Source organism: Mobula birostris, chromosome 1 (assembly GCF_030028105.1).
Source record: "Mobula birostris isolate sMobBir1 chromosome 1, sMobBir1.hap1, whole genome shotgun sequence".
In the NCBI taxonomy this organism is placed as follows: Eukaryota; Metazoa; Chordata; class Chondrichthyes; order Myliobatiformes; family Myliobatidae; genus Mobula; species Mobula birostris.
The window spans coordinates 237,819,494-237,843,781 of record NC_092370.1 but is presented as its reverse complement, the minus strand read 5'-3'; the positions used below and the strand labels follow the sequence as shown (position 1 = coordinate 237,843,781).

At 41.3% G+C, this 24,288-nt stretch overlaps 1 protein-coding gene across 9 annotated transcripts in view; it reads left to right on the top strand.

Moving 5' to 3' along the window:
* Positions 1-24,288, top strand: part of rps6kl1 (ribosomal protein S6 kinase-like 1) — an 89,253-nt gene that overhangs the window by 7,220 nt on the left and 57,745 nt on the right. For 7 of the 9 annotated variants that reach the window (XR_011888049.1, XM_072274087.1, XM_072274074.1 and 4 more), the window contains exons 2-6: positions 9,236-9,612; positions 13,455-13,579; positions 14,589-14,681; positions 16,791-16,838; positions 23,321-23,453. Coding sequence is in view for 8 of the 9 variants with exons in the window: in XM_072274087.1 (XP_072130188.1) it covers positions 9,330-9,612; positions 13,455-13,579; positions 14,589-14,681; positions 16,791-16,838; positions 23,321-23,453 (682 nt within the window). In the remaining variant the exon portion in view is untranslated. Of the gene's footprint in view, positions 1-9,235; positions 9,613-13,454; positions 13,580-14,588; positions 14,682-16,790; positions 16,839-23,320; positions 23,454-24,288 lie in introns of those variants that run through there. The other 2 variants (XM_072274096.1, XM_072274106.1) reach the window with 2 other exon arrangements.

Here is a 24,288-nt window from a genome sequence, read left to right as displayed (position 1 = left end):
ATCAGTTAATCAGGTCAGTCACTTGTTTGGGACAACTTTTAAAGAACAAAAACTAATTGAAAATAACCGGACACCCTTCCTATATTTGGGGTACATTCCTGCTTAGTTTGACAGGAGACTGTTGTCAAACAGTTTCTAACTAGCGTCAGATCTGTGCATTTCCATGGCTGTTAGACACTACACTGTGCTTAGAGTGAACAGTTTTTAAATAACATCAGTTGTATGTGCTTCTGTTCAAAAAGCAGGGATTTTTGTCACATAGTTGGCGAGAAATAAGCAGTAAGATTTGCTTACTGCGGTATCAAGCATTCAGACTTGCAGCTGGGAGTGAAAATGAAACGATTTCATTACTTCAACAAGTTAGAAACTCCAAAGAATTTTAAGGTATCAACAGTCATCTTGAATGTTAGAATGCAAGTGAAGATTTGGAGGATGCAGTCGTCAACAGCATTATATGAAGGCAGTCCATTATCTACACTAGTTGCTGACTTTGTTCATTTTGCTGCCGTTAACGAATGATACTGCATAGTTTGTCTTTTTCATACACGTTTAATTATTTCCATGAAACTTTGGCTAATTGGAACAGCTGCTTAATTTGACCAAAATGTACTAGTCCTGATGTGTCCCAATTAATCGGAATCCACTTTATTGGAAGGCCAGGATAGAGGGGATGTTGCCTATGGTGAGGAAAGTCTAGGACCAGAGGGCACAGCCTCAGAATATTGGGACGTCTATTTAGAACAGGGATGAGGAGGAATTTCTTTAGCCAGAGGGTAATGAATCTGTGGAACACACAGAGCGCTGAGGATCTGTGGAATTAATTGCCACAGACAGCTGTAGAGTCCAAGTCATTGGATATATTTAATGCGGACCTCGATAGGTTCTTGATTAGTAAGGGTGTCAAAGGTTACAGGGAGAAGGAAAGAAAATGGAGTTGCGAGGGATAATAAATCAGCCATGAGCAGAGCAGACTTGGTGGGCTGAATGGCCCTATATCTAATGCTCGGTGGTGAAGATGATGTTTTTAAGACAAATCTATCATTATATTGTATTGACATTATATTGACATTATATCCTTAATTGAAAAATTTAAGAGTGGGGAAATTGAAGAGTTGTATTCTAGGTTCCTAAGTATGCATTTGGTGATATACAACAGATATATATGGTGATATATAGCAGATGACAGCAAATATTTTAATGTGGCCCATTGTTTCATTACTAGACAGGTTCAAATGTTAGCCCAAAAGGGGTGATTTTTTTTTCCCTCACTTATCTGTGGACATGTATAAAATTACTGTTATCCCAGGTCAAAATGTTTGTTTTAGGTTAATGCTATTTCATAGTAATGAGGGGAATTTAAGAGATAAAACAAGTATTAAGATGTGGAGAAAAAGAGGAAGGGCAGAGAAAACAAAAGCTGGTATGTTAACAGCTGGCTGACAAAAGAATTTGAATGACCAAGGGAGTGATGGAACTGAATGATAAAGTTTGAACAGAACATCAGTGGATAACAAGGTAGACTTAGAATTACTTTAAACGGATGTAATGTTGTAAGGGATTTGGCTAAATATCTGTTTCTGAAGATGGTTGAAGGCAGCGTGGATAAAGATGACTGCATACTATGCAGTCATCTTTATCCATGCTGCCTTCAACCATACTATGCTCTCATTATCTCACAATTGACATTAAAACCAGATGGGCTTAACTTTGGTTGTTTTAGTGTGCTACTTGTGAATTTTAAATTGCCACAAGGGTGGTTGTTATTAAGTCAGGCATGGTACTATTGAGGACTATTCACCTCATTCCCATCAATGAGCTCTGTAGAAGAGTTTAAGAACCAAGCAAAACACAGTGTTCCCACAGGTGGGTGTTTGCCTGTGACTGTTACAAAAGGATGACATCATCAGCAACCAATCCACACTGAGCATTATTTTATTCAAGGCAATTGGTTTGGGGGTGGGAGTGGTGCTGTCAATGCCATCAGATTTGCTGTTAACTCTTACTTTGCCAATTAAGATGCTAATGACTGCTTTCTGCAGCTGAAGTGTAAAGTAACTGATGGATCAGCCCTACTGTTTTCCTCATGCACAATCACTTCATTTTAAAGTAATTCTGCTAGCTTCTTCGGTTCACAGTTCTTCAACTCCACCATATTAAAATATATAATGGACAAAATACAGAGGGTAGTGAGAAATTTGGTCCACTGAATCATCAGCAAAGAAGCAACTAAACTGTGGAGTTTTAAAACACTGATGGTTTTTGTTTTTGAGTTCTGATTTATTTGAGGACAATGATAATGAAAATGTACTTCCTGAGATCATGAAAAGATCTGATAAGGGAATATTACTACTTCATCTGTAGCAATGTGTAAGTTTTGTTTTGTGATATTTTTGTTTTGAATGTTGCTTTGTTCATAATGCTTTGTCTTTTAGATGGATGGATGTTATGTTGTTACCAGGGCTGTTTGTTAGTGTATTTCTGGAAGTTAAATGTTATTTTCCTGTCACCTACATTAACTGGCTTGCTTTATTTTTAATATATTTAGCTATTGCTACTGGATTCAGTACAACTTTTGATGCTGTATTTCTACTGCCAAATCCTCTTTTTAAACTTTGGACCTTTGGTTTCCTTCCCCTCATTTCCTCCTCTTGTCTGGGAATGCCCCATTCCATTTGTAAAGTTCCACAATTTGCACCAAAGGGAATAGTGCACGTAGAAATTGTTTGTTAAAGGCAAATGTGATGGCTGAAGAAGATTAGTGCCACACTGCTGGATAACAGGCAGGATAGAAAAACGAGAGTCACTGGATGTTGTTTACTTGGTTTTTCAGAAGACCTTTGAGAAGGTGCCACCTGTGAGGCTTCTTAACAAGAGTCCGATGTATTACAGGAAAGATAATAGCATGGATAGAAGAATGGCTTACTAGCAGGAGGCAAAGAGTGAGAATAAAGGGGGACTTACGTTTGGCGTCAGTGACAAGGGCTGTTCCACAAGGGTCAGAATTGGGACCGCTTCTTTTCACATTATATGTTAATGATTTGGATAATAAAATTGATGGCTTTGTGGCCATGTTTGTGGACAATACAAAGATAGGCGGAGGATCAAGTAGTATTGAGGAAGCAGTGAATCTGGAAAAGGACTTGGACAGATTGGAAGAATGGGCAAAGAAGTAGCAGATGGAATATAGTGTGTAGGGAAATGTATCGTCATACTCTTTGGTAGAAAGCATAAAGGTGCAGACTATTTTCTAAACGTGGAGAAATTCAAAAATCAGAGGTGCAGGGGGTCTTGGGAGACCTTGTGCAGGATTCCCAAAGGCTAACTTGCTGGTTGAGTCGATGGTAAGGAAGGCAAATGGAATGTCAGTGAGGATCTCATTGAAACATATTGACTGTTGGAAGGCCTAGATAGAGTGGATATGGAGAGTATGTTTCCAATAGTGGGTGAGTATAGGACCAGAGGGAAGTGACTCTATGGAATTCATTACCGGCCTGCTATGGAGGCCTAGTTATTGAGTATATTTAAAGTGGAGGTTGATGATGGGTTTCTGATTATTCAGAGTGTCAAAGGTTATGGGGAGAAGACAGGAGAATGGGATTGAGAGGGATAATAATAAACCATGATGGTAGACCATACTTGATGGGCTGAATGGCTTAATTCTGCTCCTGCGCTTTAGTGGTCTTATGCTGTCAACAACAAGCAAGTTGTAGACATAGTTGCATGGTGATATTTTTTATTATTGGTTAACCAATTCCAATGCACATTTATGATTGAAATTATATTGTCAGGCTTTTGACCTGAAACATTAACTTGTTTCTCTTCCCACTGATGTGGCCTGAGTTGTTCAGTATTCCCAATGTTTTCTGATTTTATTTTAGATTTACAGCATTCCACTCTATGTTATTCTCATGCAAATTACATTCTTCTGCTTTACAGTACAATGTTGATGGGAAGGGTATTAATAACATGGAAAGGCAGACAACATATTTAACATCAAAAAGGGGACGCAATTCACTTCACTGCCATTTATCCCCAGGTTACTAAATCCATGTCACCTGAAAATATATTTTATTGCCAGGCATGTTAGTGCGACGCTATTATAGCTGGAGTTAACAGAGTTAGGAGTTTAATCCTGGAGTCCTCCATAGGGAGTTTATATGTCCTTCCCTTGGAATGCATGGGTTTTCTCTGGGTGCTCTGGTTTCCTCCCATAGTCCAAAGATGTACAAGTTAATTGGTCATTGGTTACCATAAGACCATAAGATACAGGAGCAGAATTAGGCCATTTTGTGTCATCGAGTTTGCTCCACCACTTTATCATGACTGATCTATTTTCCTTCTCAGCCCCAATCTCCTGCCTTCTTCCTGTATCCCTTCATGCCCTGACCAGTCAAGAATCTATCGATCTCTGCCTTAAATATACCCAATGACTTGGGCTCCACAGACATCTGTGGCAACGAGTTCCACAAATTCACCCACTCTTTCTGTAACCTTTCGCGGCCTTACAAATCAGGAACCTTTGGCCATCAGAAATGCCCATGCACCTCCCTTATCCTGGCACTGGAACAGTGGCTATATTCCTGTCAGACTACTAGGATTTCCAGCTCAAAGGGCTGGAAGGACCTATTTTAATGCAGGGTTTTGTATGAGATTTTAATGCACGGTGACTTCTGCAATCCAGTATTAAAAGGGAAATACCCAGGTGTTCTGACCAATTTTTATTTTTAATGATGGGCCCAACATATCAATGCAGCTACTGAGAGGGCACGATAGTGGCTATATTTCATTACAAGTTTTAGGAGATCTGTTATGTCACTAAAAACACTCGCAAATTTCTACAGGTGTACCTTGGAGATGCACTGGCTGCATCACCATTGGTATGGGGGGGCAGGGTCAGTGGGCTACAGCACAACATCGAAGAAAGCTACAGAGAGTTGTAAAATTAGTCAGCTGCATCTTGGGCACTAGCCTCTGTCGTACCCAAGACATATTCAAGGAGCGATGCCTCAAAAAGACAGCATCCGTCATTGAGGACCCTCGTAACCCAGGTTATGCCTTGTTCTCTTTGCTACCATCAGGAAAGAGGTACAGAATCTTGAAGGCACACACTCAGTGATTCAGAAACAACTTCTTCCCCTTTCCATTCGATTTCTGAGCGGACATTGAAGCCATGAACAATGCCTCACTACTTTTTTATTTCTATTTTTTGCACTACGTATTTAATTTAGCTATACAACCACCAGGCCATTTCATGACAGCTTCTTCCACCAGGCCATCAGACTGATTAACTCATGCTGATTTGACTATATAGAACAGTCAATGTAGGTTATTATAAATTACTATGATTGCACTTTTAGATGGAGACATAAAGATTTCTACTCATGTATGTAAAGGATGTAAGAAATAAAGTCAATTCAAGATATATATACTATAATTCAGTTTTTTCTGTATTATTACTATTATTATGAATTGCATTGTACTGCTGCCGCAAAGTTAACAAAATTCATGACATACACAGGTGTCCCCCGCTTTTCGAACGTTGGCTTTACGAAACCTCACTGTTACGAAAGACCTACATTAGTCATAGTCATACTTTATTGATCCTGGGGGAAATTGGTTTTCGTTACAGTTGCTCCATAAATAATAAATAGTGATAGAACCATAAATAGTTAAATAGTAATATGTAAATTGTGCCAGTAAATTATGAAATAAGTCCAGGACCAGCCTATTGGCTCAGGGTGTCTGACCTTCCAAGGGAGGAGTTGTAAAGTTTGATGGCCACAGGCAGGAATGACTTCCTATGACGCTCTGTGTTGCATCTCGGTGGAATGAGTCTCTGGCTGAATGTACTCCTGTGCCCACCCAGTACATTATGTAGTGGATGGGAGACATTGACCAAGATGGCATGCAATTTAGACACCACCATCAGAGAGTCCAGTTCCATCCCCACTACATCACTGGCCTTACGAATGAGTTTGTTGGTTCTGTTGGTGTCTGCTACCCTCAGCCTGCTGCCCCAGCACACAACAGCAAACATGATAGCACTGGCCACCACAGACTCGTAGAACATCCTCAGCATCGTCCAGCAGATGTTAAAGGACCTCAGTCTCCTCAGGAAATGGAGACGGCTCTGACCCTTCTTGTAGACAGCCTCAGTGTTCTTTGACCAGTCCAGTTTATTGTCAATTCGTATCCCCAGGTATTTGTAATCCTCCACCATGTCCACACTGACCCCTTGATGGAAACAGGGGTCACTGGTACCATAGCTCTCCTCGGGTCTACCACCAGCTCCTTAGTCTTTTTCACATTAAGCTGCAGATAATTCTGCTCACACCATGTGACAAAGTTTCCTACCGTAGTCCTGTACTCAGCCTCATCTCCCTTGCTGATGCATCCAACTATGGCAGAGTCATCAGAAAACTTCTGACGATGACAAGACTCTGTGCAGTAGTTGAAGTCCGAGGTGTAAATGGTGAAGAGAAAGGGAGACAAGACAGTCCCCTGTGGAGCCCCAGTGCTGCTGATCACTCTGTCGGACACACAGTGTTGCAAGCACACGTACTGTGGTCTGCCAGTCAGGTCATCAAGAATCCATGACACCAGGGAAGCATCCACCTGCATCGCTGTCAGCTTCTCCCCCAGCAGAGCAGGGCGGATGGTGTTGAACGCATTGGAGAAGTCAAAAAACATGACCCTCACAGTGCTCACTGGCTTGTCCAGGTGGGCGTAGACACAATTCAGCAGGTAGACAATGGCATCCTCAACTCCTAGTCGGGGCTGGTAGGCGAACTGGAGGGGAGCTAAGTGTGGCCTGACCATAGGCCGGAGCAGCTCCAGAACAAGTCTCTCCAGGGTCTTCATGAAGTGGGAGGTCAATGCCACCAGTCTGTAGTCATTGAGGCCGCTGGGGCGCGGCGTCTTCGGCACAGGGATGAGGCAGGATGTCTTCCACAGTACAGGAACCCTCCGGAGCCTCAGGCTCGGGTTGAATACATGGCGAAGTACTCCACGTAGCTGAAGGGCACAGGCTTTGAGCACCCGGGTACTGACACCATCCGGTCCTGCAGCCCTGCTTGGGTTGAGACGTTTCAGCTGTCTTCTCACCTGTTCAGCTGTGAAGCCCACCATGGTGGTTTCGTGTGGGGGAGGGGTATAGTCATGAGAGCAGGGTGGGGGACTGTGAGGAGGGGTAGGAGGGGAGAGTGGAATATGTCTTGGTTGGGGGCTGACAATAGATGGCTCATGTGGGGGATGGGCAGGGGCCACAATGTCAAATCTGTTAAAGAACAGTACCCTGTTTTCGCTTTCAGAAGGTGTTTTCACTGTTACGAAAAAAAATCAGCGCACGATAAAAGGCAGTGCGCGCCCTGAGCAGCCGCTCTCCCCCGGATTCGGAACTGCATTCTCGCCAGCATTGCTTAAACACATGCCTGTGAGCAGTCATTTGCAAGATGAGTTCTATGGTATCAGGAAAGCCTAAAAGAGTTAGTAAGGGTGTTACACTTAGCGTAAAACTAGACATAATTAAGCGTTTCGATCGTGGTGAACAAAGTAAGGACAAAGTGAGTTTGGCTTGTGGAAGCTGACTAACATGATGTTGAAGAGGTTTTGGCATCCCATGACCAAGATCTGATAGATGAAGAGCTGATGCAATTGGAAGAAAAAAGGATAACAATCAAAACCGAATGAGTAATGATAAAGTACAACCTTAATTTTGAAAGGGTATGTCGGTTTAGGGGATATTTGCAGGATGGTTTGGGTCCTTACAAAGAACCGTGTGATAGAAAAATGCACAAGGCTCAGCAGTCAAGCAAGCCTTCCACATCAGCCACAGCAGATGACGAACCTCGACCTTCGATATCGAGGCGGGCAGAGATAGAAGATGACCTGCCTGCCCTAATGGAAATAGACAATGACAAGATGACACCCCAGTGTCCTACCACCCCAACCCCCAGGCGACGGACAGATACTGATTTGTGGAGACTGCAGCGGTAGCCGGGAGGCACACAGCACATCTTTAAGAAAAAAGCCAAAACAAACATGCTAATTAATTAGGTGCCGCCCGACACATAATTGTTGGTCCAGATCAGAGATGATGCAATCGGAAATCGGCACTGATCTGGGCCGACAATTACGTGCCGGGCGGCACCTAATTAATTAGCATGTTTGTTTTGGCTTTTTTCTTAAAGATGTGCTGTGTGCCTCCCGGCTACCGCTGCACCCCTGCATGCTTTGCGGCAATGTATCAGTCGGCAGCCCAGAGAGCGGGGGTCACTGCACCACCCAACCTGCGACGACTCAGTCTAACACACCATCATCAGTGTGCTCGGCGCTGTCTTCCTGATTCCGGTAAGTGATACTACACTGTACATACATTATTACTTTATATAGGCTGTGTATTTTTACATGTTATTTGGTATGATTTGGCAGCTTCATAGCTTAAAGGTTACTGGAGAGCACTTGCGCCAGGTTTTTGCTGACGGCGCTTGCGTGAGGTTTTTGCTACGGAGAACAATGCAATAATGATTGTGGAAAAGTATTTCTACTTTATACAGGCTGTGTATTTATCATATCATTCCTGCTTTTACTATATGTTACTGTTATTTTAGGTTTTATGTGTTATTTGGCATGATTTGGTAGGTTATTTTTGGGTCTGCGAACGCTCACAAAATTTTCCCATATAAATAAATGGTAATTGCTTCTTCGCTTTACGACATTTCGGCTTATGAACCGTTTCATAGGAACGCTGTACCTTCGGATGGCGGGGGAAACCTGTACCTGTGATATTAAACCTGATTCTGATTATTTCTTTCTTAAAAAAAGGAAGTAGAAATTCACCTTTAGTTACAAGTGCCAAAATAATTAGCCCTCTCCCACTTATTGCCCTTCTCCATAATTATTGATTTCAGTGCTTGAGCAATAGCTCATCTATATGGACCAGAGTAGTTCAGTCACATAGAATGCATTTGTATTGTCGGTGACAAGTGGGGATATCACATAACTACAGAAGAATTAGTTCCTTGTGATAATGGTTTAAGCAGACCTGCTCAATGTGCAGAGCCTTATTTTGTATTTTGCCCTCTGTAACGTGCATTTCTGCAAATAGTTTTTGGAACATAGTAAGAAAGTTTTGTTTCCCTCACGTGATTACATGAAATAAAAACGCTTAAACATAAAGGCAATGATTACTATTTAAAGCAATAACTTTTTCTGTCTTTGTGCTTTTGTCATGTAGACTCGTCTGATTCTTTTATTTTCCTTCCATCAATCATGGCTTGGTATTGGACTGAAAGCTGTCCACCTTATACTCTCTGAGGAAGACACTGACCATGCACAGCCTTGCTGGAGAACGGCCAACAGGGCAGGATGCTGATCTCTGTCCTCGCCCCCTTTCTCAAGCCCGAGTTTACTTGGAGCAGATTCGGAGCCGTGTGTCTTCCAGCATCCAGGAGGGTCAGCAGCCTGCCAGAAATACAGCCTGCAAACGAGACTACTTGGTTGATGCAGCAAAGCAGATCCGCTTAGCACTGGACAGGGAGGTTAATGAGGATTATGAAGCTGCATTTAACTATTACAAGAATGGCGTTGATCTGCTCTTGAAGGGAGTGCAAGGTATATGTTTTGCTTAGAACTTCTAACTGTTTCACTCCAAAATAGTTTGTGAGCCAGCTAGATTAGATAATTAATGAATAACAAGATTGGTGTATGTTGGTGGTCATGCTGTAAGTTGTTTTGTCAGTGGGTGCACAGACACAAGAAAATTTGCAGATGCTGGAAATCCAAAAGCAACCCGTACAAAATGCTGGAGGAACTCAGCAAGTCAGGCAGCATCTGTGGAAAAGAGTAAACAGGCTATGTTTCAGACAGAGGCCCTTCATCATGTCCTGATGAAGGGTCTCGGCCCAAAAGATTGACTGTTTCATCTTTTCCATAGATGCTGCCTGGCCTGCTGTGTTCCTCCAGCAGTTTGTATATGTTACTTTGTCAGCAAGTGAAATGGTCCAAAATGAAAAGCACTTCAGATTCTATTATCAGCATAAGCCATCTTCTTTAAAGTGATGTGTTTGCAGCATGTTTTAAAGCAGAATCCCCTTGTATACAACGAGATTTATTTTTCACTTGTTTCATCTTCACAGTCTCATTTATTAAAAACTTCATATATTATAGGGCTAACTGACTTCTGTCAACATAATAACTTTTGATCACCGGTCTCCAAGTTGGGCATTCTGGTTAAGTTAAAAAGCTGTTAGAAGTTAGAGCCCCAGCTAAGGTCAATTGTGAACCAAGGTTTTGAAATAACTGATCCAGGATTAGGGATAGAGGGCTGGTGTGTGGTCCTTGGGTTGCAATAATTGAGCATCATCTTATCTAAGGCTTGTTTTATTCCCTTGTAGGAGTAATATAAATGAGTTTAGAGTCCAGCTGAAGGGTCTTGACCAAAATCTTAACTGTCCATTTCTTTCCATAGATGCTATCTGGCATACACGGTTCCTGAAGTGTGTTGATCCAGATTTCTGGATCTGCGGTCTCATGTGTTTCCACTGGGTTAGTTCTGATAGTTTTCATAGTGAGCAGCTTGATAACATCTTTGTAAATTTGTGTATTTAAAAATGGCTTCTTCTCGTCTTTCTTACGATTCCTAAATGGTCATTGAACCCATGAACACTACCTCACTTTTTAAAAAAATATATATATCATTTCTGGTTTTGCACTTAAATCTATTCAATATAATATATATACTTAATTGATTTACTGATTTTTTTTTCCCCCTTTTCTATATATCATGTATTGCATGGAACTGCTGCTGCTAAGTTAACAAATTTCATGGCACAGTGTTCAGTAAATTGCCATGAAATAGATGCACATAGGACTGAAGGACATTAATGAACAAACACCACTCAGTATTTTAATATAAGGAGATTTGGTTTATGGTGGAGATAAGAACTGTAGAATGAAAAATATCCAGAATGGTTGTTTAGAAAAAATGAAGCATTTTGACGACAGATGTTCACAATGTAGAGTCATAGATTTGTACTGCATAGAAACAGATCCTTCAGCCCAGCCATCATCCTATCCATATTTATCTGTACTAATCCCACATGCCTGCAGTTATTCATACTCTTACTTGGTGCAGTAGCTGTACAGATACCTTTTAAATGTTGTTACTCTTCCTACTTCCACCATCTCTCCTGTGGTTCATTGCAGATACCAACTAGAAAACGAATCTCTCAGGGTAGTACTTGGTGACAGATACGCACTTCAATAATAAATTTATTTTGAACGTTGAACTTTGAACTACTCATTATTTGGTTGAATCCTGAATTTAGATAGAAAATTTGTACAGTTTCACTTCTGGTGATTGAGTTCTTTCAAGATACCTGGCTGTGTCATCTTGGAAGTTGGAGGACCATTATGGCAAGCTGATTAGGACTGACATTTCTCTATTTTGTCTTGGAAATGAAGCAGGAAGAACATTATTAATTTCTCGTACTCTCTGTTTTGAGGGCTTTGTTGGTTTTGAATAATGGATATTGGTACTGGAGAATTTCAGGTTTGCAACGTTTTATACCTAAAGCCAAGTGAGCTCTTGAGAAATGAACTTAAAAGCCCAACCCTCACACTTCATTCATGTACTTTGAGTTAACTTTCCCTAGATTGTACAGTAAAGAAAGAACATAAACATAAGAATGTCTGCAAATGTTGGAAGTCCAAAGCAACAAATACAAAATGCTGGCAGAACTCAGCAGCTCAGGCAGCATCTATGGAAGTGAGTAAACAGTTGACACTTTGAGCTGAGACAAGCCTTCATCAGGACTGGAAAGGAAGGGGAAAGTTAGGGGGAAGGGAAGTAGGACAGCTAGAAAGTGATAGATGAAGGCAGGTGGGACGTTAAGGTAAAGGGCTGGAGAGGAAGGTATCTGGTCGGCAAGGAGAAAGGGAAGGAAGAGGATACCCAAGCAGAGGAGATAGGCAGGCTGGAATGGGAATCAGAATTAAAATGTTTGGCCATTGGGAAGTTCCACTTTTGGAGGATGGAGTGGAGGTACTCGATGATGCGGTCCCCAATTGATGATGGGTCTCCCAATTTAAGATGGGTCTCAATTGGTGAGACGGGTCTCACCAATGTAGAGGAGGCTACGTCGGACACAATAGACGACCTCAGCAGATTTGCAGGTGAAGCGTTGCCTCACCTAGAAGGACTATTTGGGGCCCTGAATGGAGGTGATAGAGGAGGTGAATGGGACTAAAGGAGGCCTTTTCTGGTTGGCTGCCAGTGACTAGTGGTGTTCCTCAGGGGTCAGTATTGGGACTGCTACTTGTCACATTGTTTGTCAATAATTTAAATAATGGAGTTGATGGCTCTGTGGCAAGGTTTGCAGATGATACGAAGATAGGTGGAGGGGTAGGTAGTGCTAAGGAAGCAATGCAATGCAATTGCAGTAGGACTTAGACAAATTGGAAGAATGGGCAAATAAGTGGCAGATAGAATGCAATGTTGGGAAACGTATGGTAATGCATTTTGTTAAAAGGAACAATAGTGCAGAGTATTATTTAAATGGGGAGAAAATTCAAACATCAGAGGTGCAAAGGGACTTAGGAGTCCTCGTGCAAGATTCCCAGAAGGTTAATTTACAGGTTGAGTCTGCGGTAAAGAAGGCAAATGCAATGTTGGCATTAATTTTGAGGGGAATAGAATATAAAAGCAAAGAGATAATGCTGAGACTTTATAAGGCACTAGTCAGGCCGCTCTTGAACTATTGTCGATAGTTTTGGGCCCCATATCTCAGAAAGGATGTGTTAGAGAGAGTCCAGAGGAGGTTCATGAGGATGATTCCGGGAATAATCCGGTTAATGTATGAGGAGCGTTTGGCAGCTTTGGGCCTGTACTCACTAGAATTTAGAAGAATGCGGGGGCATGTCATTGAACCCTACTGAATGTTGAGAGAACTAGATAAGGTGGATGTGGAGAGATGTTTCCTATGGTGGGGCTATCCAGAACCAGAGGGTGCAGCTTCAAAATTGAGGGTGACCTTTAAGAACAGAGGTGAGGAGGAATATTTTTAGCCAGTGAGTAGTGAATCTGTGGAATGCTTTGCCACTGACTGCATTGGAGGCTGTGTTCGTGGGTATATTTAAAGCAGAGATTGATGGTTTTCTGATTGGTCAGGGCATCAAAGGAGGCAGGTGTATGGGGTTGAGTGGGATCCAGCCGTATTGGAATGGCAGAGCAGACTCGATGGGCTGAATGACCTATTTCTGCCCCTATGTCTTATGGTCTTGTAGCACTTTGGCCACTTTCAGGGAAAACCGTTCTGTCCATTGCACTTCTTAGAGCATTAGCAGAGAATTGAACGATTGATGCAACTGCGGAAGCATATGGGCCGTTCAACCTAATTCATTTACTATTCTAGCTTGACCAACTTTTATTATTCTGCCTTTTTTTTTAATTGCAGTTGATCCAAACAAAGAGCGTCGTGAAGCTGTGAAACGAAAAACGACCCAGTATTTGAAAAGAGCTGAGGAAATATTCGACTCTCACTTACAGGGAAGCTTAGGAAACGGTACCGACGATTCTGGGGTATGAAGAGCTGCATAGAATCTGGCAGTGCACGGCATGTTTTGAGTCTTGTGGGACTAAATTCATGTGGGGATGGATTCTAGACTAAGCTCCCGTGGGGGCGGAAAAAGTCGGTCCTTTTTCCTGAGATTTCTCATTTTCCTACACAAAGCTACATCCATTCTTTTCTCATTTTCCTTTCTTAACTTGCCATGACTACTGCAATGAAAATGTCTGATGTTATGTCTGATTTTGTAGGGTTGTGTTTAATGTATCCTCTGTTTACAAGGCACAGGCAAGACTAACCCTGGAAAGCGTACTGTTTACTGTTTATGTTCAATGAACAAAGCTTTAGTTGCATATTCCAAAAGAATGAAATGCAGACATCTAGCATAGATGGGTCAACAATACAATTTAAACATATTATTTTACCAATGTGTATATCTAGTTTTGAATTAAATAAGAATTGAGAAACTTCATGTCATCCGGTCACCTCTTTGAGCAACTATGTCAATACACCAACTGCGCGTATATTAAAATGTGGTACTTTGTTTCTTGTCCTTCCCTAAATAAAGGTACAAAGTTCACTGAACAATTGTTCATGATGCCTCTTTTTCTCTCAAGATAAATTGTCTATCCTCAGATTATGTTAATTAGATGAAATTAGAAAAATGTCACTATCATGTGATTCATTCTGATTTCTGGTGTCAGGCATAGGTCATTTGGATTTGTCTGTCATGACACAGTGCCATTTCAAGGCCGGATCATTGGTTACAGCAGTAGTAATGTACAGTAATCTGCCCTCTTTATCAGTGAAATAATGGTCAGAATTGGTGAATAAAATATTTTTTTCCACTTTGCCCCATTATCAGCCACTTGCCCTGAATAGAGAGGATACAGACTCTCTTTTGTACTGTCATTTCAAAGTCTGTTTAGTCTAGTTGAGTTGTTTCTTTTTGGGCATGTTGTATTCTGAGATAATATCAGTCTCCATTGTCAACTTGCTTGCCTTTCTTCGTTTTGTTTGCAGGGTTTCAGCAGCCTGAGGTTTCGGCCAAATAGAATTCTCAGTTCCCCAGTAGAGGATTTGAAAATGTCAAAGGTCATTGCAATCATTGACAAGGTAATTATTCCCACCCTTTGTCCACAACCGTGTTGGTGCGTGGCCAAGTGGTTAAGGCATTCGTCTAGTGATCTGAAGGGCGCTAGTTCGAGCCTTGGCTGAGGCAGCATGTGTGTCCTTGAGCAAGGCACTTAACCACACATTGCTCTGCAACGACACCAGTGCCAAGCTGTATGGGTCCTAATGCCCTTTCCTTGGACAACATCGGTGGCGTGGAGAGGGGAGACTTACAGCATGGGCAACTGTTGGTCTTCCATACAACCTTGCCCAGGCCTGCACCCTGGAAACCTTCCAAGGTGCAAATCCATGGTCTCATGAGACTAACCGATGCCTATGTCCACAACCACCCATGCCCAGTTACCACAATGTCAATGCTACTGTTGGGTTAACATGCAATTGATTCGTAAGACTCTTGTAATTAAACTGAAAGTCTTAGTGCAATTTTCAATGTCTCTCAAGTGAAATCCGTTGTTTATTGACTTTCACACAGCTATTGCTAATTTTCAAAAACTCCTTAAACATTTTCCATGCTAATTTGATTTGAGTTGGATGGTTATGTTGCAAGTGGAATGTATGCTAGATTTTTGTTACTATTTAGAATTGAAACTTTTCAGTCAGTAAAAGCTGTTCTTCTTTCCCTTTAACTATAAAACCATTTATTAAGTTTCTGTGCAAATTTAAAGAAATGTTTCCTCTGACTTTCCCCTATAGATTGCTGTAGTCTGTTTCCATTTATTACCATAACAGAATTTTTGATCTACCCACAAGTTCTGCTTTCCCAGAGCATTTTTAGCTGAGCGGTGCAGTCATGTAGCACAGAAAAATGCCCTTCTGCCCACCATCAAGCACCCATTTGCATCAATCTTCTTTTATCTATTCTTATCACCTCCCCTCCCCCCCCAAAGATTTACCACTCACCTACAAGTGTTTACTGTGGTCACTTCACCTACTGACCCATGTGTCTTTTGGAGGTGGAAGGAGACTGGAGCACCTGGAGGAAACGATGCAGTTACAAATAACGTGCAAATTCACCAAGATAGCACCAAAGGCTGAATGAGACTGAGCTCTCAGGAGCTGCAAGCCAGCAGCTTTCCCAGCTGTATCACTGTCAGAGTCTATTCCCGGAATATCCTTATTTCAAAATTCCACTGTATCTTCATTTTTGCTCCGTCATTTAGTGGACACTTCTCAAAACCCTTCATGGAGTAGATGTGGGAGAGGAAAGAGCTCTTTTTGCTTTCCAAAATACTCGGCTTATAAATTGAAAATTGGATCATATTAAATGGTAGAATAAGGGATATAAATGGCCCACTTCTGTTCATATATTCCCCCTAGTGTCTAATGGACATGTAAGGTCATGTGCATCTAACCATAGCTTGTAATAGTAAAGTAAAGGCATCCGTTAGTCTTGCGAGACCATGGATCTGCGCCTGGAAAGTCTTCACTCTCCAGGGCGCAGGCCTGGGCAAGGTTGTATGGAAGACCGGCAGTTGCCCATGCTGCAAGTCTCCCCTCTCCACAACACCAATATTGTCCAAGGGAAGGGCATTAGGACCCATACAGCTTGGCACCAGTGTCGTCGCAGAGCAATGTGTGATTAAGTGCCTTGCTCAAGGACACAACACATTCCCTCGGCTGGGGCTCAAACTCACGACCTTCAGGTCGCTAGTCCAATGCCTTAACCACTTGATCACATGCCCAGCTTGTAATAGTAAAACTTTGGTAATCCACCATACATTTGGATTTCCCTGTGGTTTGGCATTTGGTTCACCAGGAGATGTTTGCCACACTACTTAACAGGCCCTTGGTTGCTGTGATCCATCCAATCACTGGGGCCCAGGGCCCAGATCCCAAGGTTATGGAATCTGCTGTAAACTTTATTGTTCTATCATATAACATCTTAAAGAATTAAGTAATTTGGAGTAACTATGGAACGTCCATTGGTGCACAGAATACCTGCTGTGGCTGTGGCTTCAGCACACCCAAGAACGCTGGGTTAACAAAGTTTACTATAGTTAGAAGGCTCTTTTGCCTGAATCAGCTTGCACGAGTATATTCATTTACTGTCAGAATTAAGTAATGTAGTTATTCTTTTCCACTTTTGTCAAGGTGCTGTTAGTGCAGAATCCATCCACAAAGGAGCCTTTCATAGTTAAAGTAAGTATCTGAATTTCAAACTGGCCCGAAACCACAGTCACTCAGAAAAGATTTGCTGCATCCCTGACAGTTTTGGCTTTAATAAAAACCTGTTGTGACTGTGGTTTCAGCTGCCAAACCCCAAACTTTGGAATTTCCTCTGTAGCAGGTCCCATAGCTGCCTCTATTCCCTCCATTTTATGAATTGGTATTGGTTTATTATTGTCACATGTACTGAGATACAGTGGAAAAACTTGTCTTGCGTATTGTTCATATGAAAAAAAAATCATTATACAGTGCATTGAGACAGGACAACGCAAAGCAATTACAGAATGCAAAGTAAAATGTAAAAGCTACGAAGTGCAGTTTTTATAGATATTACAAGTCAATTTTGTCCTTAAGTTGAAAATCACACAGAAATCACTTTGTGTTAACCGGACCTCTGTAGTATTATAATGAATGGGATAAAAATCACTTAAGACCGATGAATAATTTCTGAAAATGAGGGTTGGGAGTAGAGAGAGAAAATTTGTTCTGCTGTCCATAGGAGCAAACATATGTACGTACATCAGACTTGTTAAGTTAGTTTAATTTTATGGTACATGATTCAAGCATTCATAATCTGAGGACAGTCTGTAATACATTGCATTGAAGTTCTGTGCTCACTATCTTGCAACCCAAGGTATAGATAACACTATGCCACAGACTGTAAAAATGAAATCAAAAGACAGCTTTAAAATTAATACAACAGCAAGTGCCTGCACTAGTAATACAGAAACTGCTTTGACTTTTTAAATTATTTCATTTATTTAGGAAGCAGGAGCAGGAATAGACCATCTTACCCTTGAGCCAACCTGATCCTCTACCTCTGCTATTTTCCTGCAATATTCCCATATCGCTTGATTCCCTAAATAACAATAAATCTTCCAATCTCTGTTTTAAATGAACTGAATGACTGAGCCTCCACAACCCAACTTCTTATCCCAAGTGCATAGAAAATTCCAAAGGTCTGCCATCTCTCTAAAAAGATTACTCTTCACATCAGTCCTAAATAGCACAAGACTGTCCCATTAAGTTAAGGAAACAAATATGCTTGCTACATGTTGAGCATTGTAAAATATGTTTAAGTTTCAATGAGACCTCTTCTTATTCTTATAAGCTCAACTACTTTACTTAATGTCTCTTTATGGCAGGCCTATCATCATCGGAATCAGTTTAATGATTTTTTTTTGTTTTCTGTCCATGATAGGTATATCCAATTTTAGGTAAGGAGACTAATATTGTCGGAGTCAGGAACCATAGAGCACAGAAATGCCCAACCCATCCATGCTAATCAAATTGCCTACCTGAGCTAGTCCTATTTGCCTGTGTTTGGCCATTATCCCTCTAAACCTTTCCAAGCCATCTGCCTGTCTAAATATCTTTTAAATGTTGTAAATGTACTTCCTCTGGCAGCTGATTCCATTTCTTCACCGCTTTTTGTGTGAAACAGTTGTCTCTGAGGTCCCCTTTAAATCTTTCCCCTCTCACATTAAGGCTATTTTTAGTTTCCTGTACCCTAGGACAAAGATTGTGACCACTTCACCTCATCCATGCCCCTCATCTATAAAGATCAACCCTCAGCCTCCTTTTACTCCGTTGTAAGAAGCCCTAGTCTCTCTGGTCTTGTAACTCAAGTCCTTCAGTCACAGCATCATTGTTGCAATTCTTTCCTGTACCCTTTCCAGTTCTCACCAACATTTTATACAGTTGTAACATGTCATTCCAACCCTTGTACTCATTGCTTATCAGCAAGTGAATCAAATCCCGCCTTCACCACCCTGTCAATCTGTGGTTACTACTTTCAGGAAATCAAGTACTCATACCCCAAGCTCTCTCTATTTTATAACATTCCTCAGGGCTCTGCCATTTACTGTGCAAGCCCTGTCCTGATTTAACTTGCCAAAATGTAAAACTTTGCACTTGTCTGAATTAAATTCTTGGATAGATACATGGAGCTTAGAAAAGTAGAGGGCTATGGGTGACACTAGGTAATTTCTAAAATAAGTACATGTTCAGTACAGCATCGTGGGCTTAAGGGCCTGTATTGTGCTGTATTGTAGGTTTTCTATGTTCCTAAATTCCATTTTGCCATTTCTTTGTCTACATATCCAGTTGATCTAAATCCTGTTGTAATCATAAACAACCTTAATTGTTCACTGTGCCATCATCAATTGTAATGTCATCACAGACTTACTAACTACATTATCATTCTTCAGTACATACAACAAACAGCAGTGGATTCAGCACTGATTCCTGCACACGTCATTTGTCACAGGTCCTCAATCTGAAAATTGACTGTCCACTACCACCTTCCTTCCACCATTTGGCTAGTTCACCGTGGATCCCATCTGATCTAACCTTCCAGTCCAAACTACCATGCAGGATCTTGTCAAAGGCCTTGATAAAGTTCACATCGATGACATCTAATGCCCTGCCCTCATCAATCCTCTTGGTCGCCCCTTCAAAAAAGGAGGGGAGGGAGGGAATGTCGACTTAGACCATGCGAGGCCTGCCTCGGGCATTTTCACGCCTTACAAGGGGCAAGTTGGAAGTCTGTGTGGGGTGCCACTCCTTGCACAGACACTAGATCAATGTGTGGTTAAGTGCCTTGCTCAAGGACACAAACACGCTGCCGCAGCTGAGGCTCGAACTAGCGACTTTCAGATCACCAGACGAATGCCTTAACCACTTGGCCACGTGCCCAACACAAAAAAACTCTAATCAAATCTGTGAGATATGATTTCTTATGCTTTCTTCCAGCTTTTTCTGTTTAATTCTAGTATCTACAGTTTTATTTGTATCCCATCTTGTATCTGAATTAAGAGCTTTTTTAGAAGGCATGAACCACAGTTATGATTTTGAATTAGAATGACGACTGAGAAAGACAAGCCAGTAAATTCCATTTCAGTCATGTTTTCTTATTGCTTTGGCGGTAGGGGAGCACTGGGGCTTGGCAAAGGCAGGACTGCTGATGACATTAGTTTTCATTGTGGTAATCCTTAAATACTTATTTCCCAAAATAAAATGCCCAGTGTAAAATCCAAGAACCTAGGTTGACTTAGTCCGATGGTTCATGTGAGGACATGCCACACAAAGCTTCATCTGATATTAATTACTACTTTAGAAATAGGTTCACCTATTTAACTCTTCTAGAATCAAATGTATTATTTATACTGTCACTATGAAAGTAAGTGGTAGTTGGATGAGGACATTAGTAGTGTTTTCAGTGATAAGCGATATTTCAAGGATATTGTATTTTGTTCAATTGATGTATGACTGTGAAAGTTTGAAACCTGACGCAGATTCCACTCAGTACAGATAGGGTGACAGGTGCTATCAGAGTTGCTAAATCTTCCAGATTAGTGTAGGAAGGTCTAGAAATTGTAGAATAATCTTGGCGTGGTCATGACTAACCAGTAGAAAACTTTCTCTGCACAGATCTTGCTAAAAGCATGTTTGATTCTGCAAGGTTGTTGGAGGCAGGTATCCTGTGGTGAAATCTCCCAGAATATGACCTTCCACACAGGCTTGTGGGATTTTTTCTTGGGACAGGATAGTCTGAGGAAACTCAGACCCTCACATTGCAGGTAATTTGGGTAGCCAGGTACTGGTAATCTCTGTGGTCAAAGTTCCTCACCTTGCAAAATTTCCAAAACTGTTTACAGTGGAAATACTTGGTTTATTACACAAGAATTAAATATTTAGTTGATAAATGGTTACCAAGCAGTTAATCAACTAAGATTGATAGTAATGCATTGCTTGACAGATCGATAGAAGAAATTGGATATCAGGTCCGATCCAGCAGTGGGAATGGAATTTAATAGCTTTGAGCCCAATACCTTGAGTGCTATGATTGAATTGTTCTGGTAGAGAATGAGTAGATAATTAGATGAACCCCCTGAACTACCTGTTAGACACTATCATTTAAACCATTTAATGGACGTTGCTCATCTCATTTCAGTATTCACCTCATTCCTGTGCTGATCAACTGGCTGGAGTGTTAACTGAGATCTTTAACCTCTCACTTCGGGGCCTGAGATACCCACCTGCTTCAAGCAGGCTTCATTTAAACTGGTGCCTAGGAAAAATGTGGTAACCTGCCTCAATTACTATCATCCAGTAACCTTTACATCCACAGTGATGAAGTGTTTTGAAACATATCAACTCCTGTCTGAGAAGTGATTTGGATCTGCTCCACTTTGCCTACCAGCACAACAGGCCATCTCATTGGCATTTTTGCTCAACCCTGGGACATCTGGACAGCAAAGATGTAAACATCAGGGTGCCCTTGATCGACCACAACTCGAGACTCAATACCGTCATCCCCTCGATACTAATCAATAAGTTTCAAGACTTTGACCTCAATACCTCCCTGTGCAATTGGACTCTTGATTTTCTCACTTGCAGACCCCAGTCAGTTTGGATTGGCAACAATATCTTCTTCACAAACTCCATCAGCACAGGTGCACTACAAAGCTCTGTGCTTAGCTCCCTGCTCTACTCATTCTACACTTATTCCTATGCACAGCTCCAGTGCTATATTCAAGTTTGTCATAGGTGGGATCAAAGGTGGTGATGAATCAGCATATAGGAGGGAGCTTGAAAATCTGGCAGAGTTGTACCACAACCACCACCTTTTATTCAATGTTAGCAAGACCAAGGACCTGATTATTGACCAGGAGAAGAAAACTAGAGCTTCACAAGCCAGCCCTCATCAGAGGTGGAGAGGATCAGCAGCTTTAAATTCCTCGGTGTTTCAGAGGACCTGTCCTTGGCCCAGCATGTAAATACAATTACAAAGAAAGCATGGCAGCGACTCTACTTTCCTACAGACAAACGGCTGTAGATGTGTGGGTGAGAGTACATTGACTGGCTGCATCACAGCCTGGTATGGACACACCAATCTTCTTGAATGGAACATCCCCATAGTGGATATGGCCCAGTCCATCAAGCCCTCCCCACTGTTGAACACATCTACAAGGAGTGTTACCAAAGGAAAGTAGCATCCATCATCATGGAGCCTCCCCACCACCCCAGTCATGTTTTCTCTCTGCTGTCATCAAGAAGATGATACAGGAGCATCAGGACTCACACCACCAGGCTCTTGAACCAAAGGGAATAACTTCACTCAGCTTCATTTGCCCCACCAATAAAATGTTTCCACAACCTATGGGCTCACTTTCAAGGACTCCATGTCATGTTCTCAATATCCATTGTTTATTTATTTATTGTAATTTTTTTTTTCTCTTTTGTATTTGCACAGTGTGTTGTCTTTTTGCACACTGGTTAAACAACCAAGCTGGTGTGGTCTTTCATTGATTCTTTTACAGTTATTATTAACTGTATAATATGAATATCTGGAGGAGAAGATGGCAGCGCGCCTGCGCAGCTCTCCGGTGAAAAATGATATCATACCTGTTAAATAGGGGCCGTGGACGATTCTGATTTGATGGAGACAGACGTGAAAGCACAGAGGAACATCTGGAGAAATTTCTGAAATGCCTGTCCGCTGCTGTCGTTACTGTGTAGTCGGGAATCTTTCGGAGGGTAGGCCTCAAAATCCCCGGCCTTGCCTGCTTTTGGCGACCGAGAAGGAGGTCGAATCATTCGGACAGAGATGGCGCTCAGTACTCGGTGTCGAAGAGCTGATCAGAGCTCTAAGTTTTCGGATGACTCAGAGTCGGATTGTGGTCGGCATGGCAGGGAGAGTTTTTCTTCCTTCTCCTGTCGAGAAACTTTGAACTTTACTGTGCTCATGGACTTCTTCATCAAGTTATGGTATTGTTACACTGTTTGTAACTATATGTTATAATTATGTGGTTTTGTCAGTTTTTTCAGTCTTGGTTTGTCGTCTGTTTTGTGATATCACACCAGAGGAAAAAATGTATCATTTCTTAATGCATGCATTACTAAATGACAATAAAAGAGGACTACGTGTCTTCATAATCATATATGTATTAACCATATATTACAAATAATAGTTATTATTCTATGGATTTGAGTATGCCTGCAGGATCGTACACAATGAAATATGTACTTAGACAATAAACTTACTTTAACTTATTTGTCTTATTTATGAATTGCAAATTATTCATTGCTGTTTAGTGTACTGGTCAACGCTTAACATGCTTAAGTAATCAATGGGAAGCAGTGAAAGCTCTCAGTAAGTATGTGTAAGACAAGGTTGGATAGATTTTTGCATAGTAGGGGAATTAAGGGTTATGGGGAAAAGGCAAATAGGTGGAAATGAGTCCATGGCCAGATCAGCCATGATCTTATTGAGTGGCGGAGCAGGGTCAACGGGTCAGATGACCTACTCCTGCTCCTATTTTTTATGTTATTATGTTCTTATAGGGAGAGAATACTGGTGAGGTCTTGTCCATTTCTGACTGCTTGTTTAACAATTTACCAATGGGTCGTGTCTGTGATGAAGACTTACATCATTTTTCTCCTCTTTGTAGAGCCTGCCTAAATGTAGCCTGATAAATCGTGAGCGGCAGACAATAATACCACAGGGCGTTCCATTCATGGTTCGACTCCTGCAGTATTATGTCAGTGATGATGCAGTCTTTCTTCACCTGGAACACGTACCTGGTAAGGTACTCCTGAAGAGCTTTGTAGCAAGGGAACCATGGTGGAATGAAGTTTATGGAATTACATTAAGTGAACCTAAAATATTTTGAGTGGAAAATACAAAAAGATTGGGAAGTGTTTAGAAGTTGCTAACACAGAGGGTGGTTCTTTGGCCCCCATTTTAGCATTTACTTAGTTCTTGGGTGCAGCTAATGTGGAAAGGAGTAATTATCTGATGCTGTTTTCTCATGTTCATGAGCATCGGCTACAGAAATGCTTCTGAGAATAAAACCTTGGACTTGGATAAAAGGGGAATGATTCCTGAAACTGTGTTATACGGATGTAATAACACAGCTGTACTTGGCTTTGCATTCAACTCCCCAATCCACCTTCGTGTATAGACAACAAATAAAATGTCATCATATTCATTTACTATAGTTTATTTTTGAGGAATCTGAATTTAGATTTTGAGCCAAAGTATGCATAAGATAACATGCAACTATTTCAGAACTAAAAGGCAGTTCCCATAGGCTAATCAGTGTTTATTTTAATAAAGTCATAATTTTCCATACCTTTGATAAGAATGATTTAATTTACACTCCTCGAGAATGAATTGCTCCTTTATGTAATTCCTTTCATAAGCTTCAAATGGCCCAAACAAAGCACAGAACTAAGATTTTTTTTTAATGTAGAAAATGCAACAGCCAACTTGGATACAAAATGATCCAGAAAACAGAAATCTGAATCTGTTTTTAGCAATGTTATATGTGGAATGAAATGTTACTGGGGAAACACTCTTCAAAGTACATTTAATTATCAAAGTATGTAAACCATGCACATCCTTGAGATTTGTCTT